General features: G+C 36.0%; 1 protein-coding gene and 1 pseudogene across 1 annotated transcript; both read right to left on the bottom strand.

The window, feature by feature from the left end:
- Positions 1 to 508: 508 nt before the first annotated feature.
- Positions 509 to 1447, bottom strand: LOC107506983 (olfactory receptor 508-like). Its single transcript, XM_016137951.2, has one exon. It carries the CDS (start codon positions 1445 to 1447, stop codon positions 509 to 511), a length of 939 nt encoding a protein of 312 aa, XP_015993437.1.
- A 397-nt stretch (positions 1448 to 1844) lies between these two features.
- Positions 1845 to 1963, bottom strand: LOC118603448 (annotated as a pseudogene).
- Positions 1964 to 5557: the final 3594 nt, after the last annotated feature.

Below are 5557 nucleotides of genomic sequence, written 5' to 3' on the forward strand. Positions count from 1 at the left end.
AGTTGGCTTGAGGAGACTCACCTGCAGAGGTACTGTGGAAGGAATCTTGTTAATGTTGCTCAGATCACAGGGCAATGGAAACTTTATAACTACCAGAATCACCGATTTCAACCTTTACATTATCTTTACAGCATGGACACCATCTCTTTCAGATGACAAGATCTTGGATGGCACAACTACGTTTTATTTCCCATCCAAAGAGTTTCAGGTGCCTCTGGGTGTTAGTTCCAAAGACCGCGTTCAAAGAGCATAGAACTTATTTGAAAATATTTGTTCTTGTAGATACAAGAAATGGTGGGTGAAGAAAGTATAAAGCACATATTTTCTGCTAGATGTTCCTATCTTAGTGAATGCTCATTTATTCTTTACACTGAAAATTTTCTTGCAAATCACACAATGAAGTTTTTGGTTCTATATTGTGAATATATACTGAAATTTCCTTAGTACATTGTCCATTTCTCTGAAGAAAAGGCCCTCTTTATATAATATTTATTATATATTTAGTATCTTATGACCACCAATGTGTTCTAGCCAATAATTTTCTCATTGCCTGTTTAACTTCCTTGTTCCTGAGGCTGTAGATGATGGGGTTCAACATGGGGATCACTACCATGTAGAACACAGACACCACTTTGTTTTGTTCAGTTGAATAGCTGGACTTGGGCATCACATAAATGAATGTGATGGTCCCATAGAACAGGGTGACCACGGTGAGATGAGAGGTGCAGGTGGAGAAAGCTTTATGGCGCCCCTCAGTGGAATTCATTTTCAAGATTGAGAAAAGGATGTAGACATAAGACAGGGCAATGATAAACACAGTGACCACAATGATAGAGCCAGAAGAGATGGCTGGAATTATTTCAGAAGTAAAATCATGAGAACAGGAAAGCTTCAAAAGTGGTGAATAGTCACAGAAAAAATGATTGACTTTATTTGGCCCACAGAAGGATAGACTTAATAAACAGCCAGTAAATGCCCAGGCATTCACACATCCACCTAGGTAGGACATCCCCACTAAGAGAATGCAGATTCTTGGAGACATATGGGTGGAGTAGAGCAGTGGTGAGCAGATGGCTACATAGCGATCATAGGCCATGGCGGCCAGCAGGAAGCACTCAGCTGTCCCAAATGTGACCCCAGAACAGAGTTGGGCTACACAGCCAGCAATGTGGATAGAGGTTCCTTCCCTGAGGAAGCCCATGAGCATAACAGGTGTGACTGATGAGGTGTAACAGATGTCTACAAAGGCCAAGTGGCAGAGGAAAAGGTACATCGGGGTATGAAGCTGAGGGCTGCTTCTGATTAACATGATTATGCTGCCATTGCCCATTAAGGTAACAACATAGATTCCTAGAAACACAATAAATAAAATGATACACATTGTAGTATCCTCTGTTAACCCCAAAATAATGAACTCTGTTACAGTTGTATAGTTTCCAGTCCCCATCTGTACTGAAAATGATGCCCACTAAAAGCAAAACAAATTGATATTAGAACAAAAGAAAACATTACAATGCGTATACTTATATTTACAGAGGATATATAATAAATTACAAAAACAAGACACTCTAGTGTAAATTTGGTAAGAAGTGCGTTCTTACCTCATGTAAATACCTCATGTACAACTTAATAGTATACATGTTTATTGATATAAGGCCAGGAATACTTGGAAAAAATATTTTTTAACTTTATCAACTTAATCAGCTTAACCCATATCTACATCATGTCGTTAGGTATTAGGTATTTCTTTCTTTTTTTTTTTTTTGGCAAGGCAACCGTTGGTTGACCTCACAGATTGCAAGGACCTCCTTGTCAGCTTACAATTCCTTATTTTTAATTTTTTACAGCTACAGCACCTGGTCTTCCTAGGTGGTCTCCCATCCAAGTACTAACCAGGCCCAACCCTGCTTAGCTTCCAAGATCAGACAGGATAGGGCTTGTTCAAGATGACATAGCCATAGCCAGGTATTAGATATTTCTTGAGCAATAAAGATCAACTAAAATTTTAGAATAATAATATTTATCTTTCTTCAAATATTCATTATCAAGAAGATTGAACACTCTCTCTCTCTCTCTCTCTCTTTCTCACACACACACACACACACACACACACACACGCACACTTACACAGCATCAAGCCATGGGCTCAGCCAGCTATATGTCACAGTTTTATTCTTAACAGAAATGCTTGAATAATGTTATTGTGAATTAAATGAACTGTAGAATGCCACAACACATTATGAATACCTTGTAATTATGAGTCTGAACTTCAGTTCCCAGCTTCCTTATCTTTGTTCAGGACAGACCTGGAACTTAATATTAACTAAGTGTGGACCCAAGACTGAATAAGAGCTTAAAAATTTAAAGAAAATAAATGTGTTTGACACAAATTTAGCCAGTCATGAGTGCCATTATGACAAGGAAACAAAATATTGTCCAAAATCCCATGAGCTTTGGAGCTATACAAGCCTGGGATGAAATTCCAATATAACCATTGACTACCTACAGAATCTTAGACAATTTACATAAACTTTTCAACCTTTCATCACTTTGTTAAAAATATATGTACTTCATAGGATTATTGTGTTGAATAAGATGATGTACATGATAACAGTAACCATGGCTCACAAAGGTAAGTGGATGCTCAATAAATGATTATTTCCTTAGAATAACCAAAAAGTAACTTCTAATCAAAAATGAGAAAAAGCATTTCTGTATCAATATAAAAGGAAAATTATTACCTGCAGGTGTTGATACTTCAACAATAAGGACAAATGCCAAAGAATTGTCACTGTAGAGCAAGGCTATATTTATGAGATTTGGGGTCTTTGGGGATATAGCCCCTTGAGTACATTCTTTGTTTGTGAACATTCCAGTGAAAATTCATCAAGACAGGGAAAATGATAGGTATACATGTCTTGTCTAAGCATTGTTTTGAGGGTGCAATAGTTTAAGAAAAATGGATTGGTAAATCATGCTAATTATTTTGGGACTCATAACAGTGAACATAGTATACCAGATAAAATTTTAGTTTTTTCTTTTTATTTATTTATTTTTTAATTAAATTTATTGGGGTGCATTGGTTAATAAAATTATATAGATTTCAAATGTGCAGTTCAATAATACATCATCTGTATATTTCATTGCATGTTCACCCCCACCAAAGTTATAAAGGAGTCAAATATATAATTTCTTGTCAAAATAGAAGTCCTTAAGGGAAAAAATAAGTGCTTATTTTTTATATATATTTTTAGATGATGCCACTTTTATTTCTTTTAATATTTTATTTTGAGACAATTGTAGATTCACGTGCAATTGTAAGAAATAATACAAAAATCCCATATACCCTTTACTGAGTTTCTCCAAATGGTAACATAATACAATAGCATTTTGAGGAGTTTATCATGTTATATCTCTCTCTGTCTCTAGTAATTTTCTTTGCAGTGAAGACATTAATGCAGCCACTCTTGCTTTCTTTTCATAAATGTTTACATGCTATATGTTTTTTCATCATTAACAGTTAGCCAGTTTATATCATTATATTAAGTTCTATAATAATTAAGGAGATGGGTATTTCAATTTTTGTTTTTCTCTTCAAGTTACATACAAGCGTGTTTTAAGCTTTTATATTTACAAATTAAGTATATGGGGGAGTAGTATCCAGATAAATAATAATAGTACAATAACAAATGCAAAAGCAATACAAAACATGAGCAAAAAAAAAAAAAAAAGAATTTAAAATTTTTAATTGGGCCTGAGGAAGTATAAAGCAAAAAGATCCCCATAGTCAACTACATTTGCTTATGATAAGTTAAAATGTCTGGATACAATTATAAAGCCTAACATTGTAATAATAGCCTTGAAACATGAATTAGTTAATTGATGCTATAGTTTTACATACGTATTTGGCCAACAAAGTACATAAAGTCATATAGAAAATAGCAGGAAAGAAAAGGTTGTGAGGGTTCAGTCTAGCAATGAATGTTATGCTAGCTCTTTAAATGTCTGTCCCTAGAGGACACACCTGCAGTACGAGTCAAATAACAACATCTTATTATCTTATTCATTCATCTTTATCCATCTTATTATCATGCTTTAAATTTAGTATGAAGAAGTCGATAGTGCCCCATATTTTAATATCAGACTTATATTTTACCCTGCACCATGTATAGCCTAGAATATCTTTCGTCTAACCAGAATGAAAATTCATAGATCTACCTGCTACAAGTTACTTAAAAAGGCAAAATTGACTAGAAAACGCCACTAACTATGTCTCCAGGTCTGACACAAACACACTTCTATTCTAGTTTCCTCCTCTGTGGTATGTATTAAGGAACTTGGCAAATGGCGAGAGACAGAAATGTGCTTTCTAATTGGAGAATGCTCTCAACTTAACTCTGCCTTGCTTTGAATGCTGAGGGTGAGGGCGGTGTTTTGGCAACAATCCATTAAGGGCAGTTCTGAATCACTGTAATTAATGACCTTGAGGACCAGGCTCTAATCTCTTTTCCCTAGTGGCCATGAGGAAAGACCAGATGCATTGATAAAATGACCTGGCCACATCAGTGTACCGACTGCCCCAATTTCAATCCAGAAGGGAATGGGAAAGGGAGAGCGAAAGAGAGGGAGGCCTCTAGGACTATTAGAACATTTGGTCACTGACCTGGTTTTGAATATGATTTTATTCCTTAATTTGATTCAACAGGAAATATTTAACAATAGGAAAAATGATAACAGTAGGAGAAATTAAGACTGTTTTTCTCTTACATCATATGTTGTAATAAATATGCTAGCCAAGGCCGTCTCTTCTTGCAAGCAAAAACATCCCATAGGTGTATCCTAGTCATACAATCTTTGCATAACCTTACCTAATTCCCTATAAAACATTAACTGGACTCCCACCCCAGCCACAACTTCAAAGCCATCCAGTGCAGATGACCTGCCAAGGGCAGTTAGGCTGTCTCCAAGCATTCAAGGACTTGGGAGTCATCCTGAGAACATGCACCAAAGCATTATAACCTGATCCATCATTAGTTACCAAAGTGATTCAGGGATTTTAATTCCCAAGGGTGGTTTAAATCAAATGTAACATATCTCACAGAGACTCTATAGAAAATGTTCCCTTGATATCCAGGAAGCTCTGGAATAACCAAAGATAATAGACTCATTACACCTTAACTTTATAAATACTCACAGGTTTGTCAGTGTGGAAGTCAGAAAACAAGCCTTCCAGCAAAATATGAAGAAGCCTCTTTTTCTGATTGGAAATACTCTAAGTGGATGCTTCCTGGACACTGGGAATCCTGACTGACTGTCCAATAGGTACTCAGTAAGTTCTATTCACTTCTAAGGCTGTTGTAAAAGCTACAAGGCAGCCAAGAGAAGGGGTTCAGTTCTGGGACTGTGAAGAGGACACAGAGCTTTAGTGTGCTTTGCTTCTCAGAGAAGCAAATAGGGAAAGATTGGTTGACACTTACTTGAAAAAACTGGGATTTTTTTTTTTTCTGTCAGTGTATTCTATGAGGAAACAATGGCAGGGACCTGTTAAACTTATGAA

Source organism: Rousettus aegyptiacus, unplaced genomic scaffold (assembly GCF_014176215.1).
Source record: "Rousettus aegyptiacus isolate mRouAeg1 unplaced genomic scaffold, mRouAeg1.p scaffold_m13_p_5, whole genome shotgun sequence".
NCBI classification, from domain to species: Eukaryota; Metazoa; Chordata; class Mammalia; order Chiroptera; family Pteropodidae; genus Rousettus; species Rousettus aegyptiacus.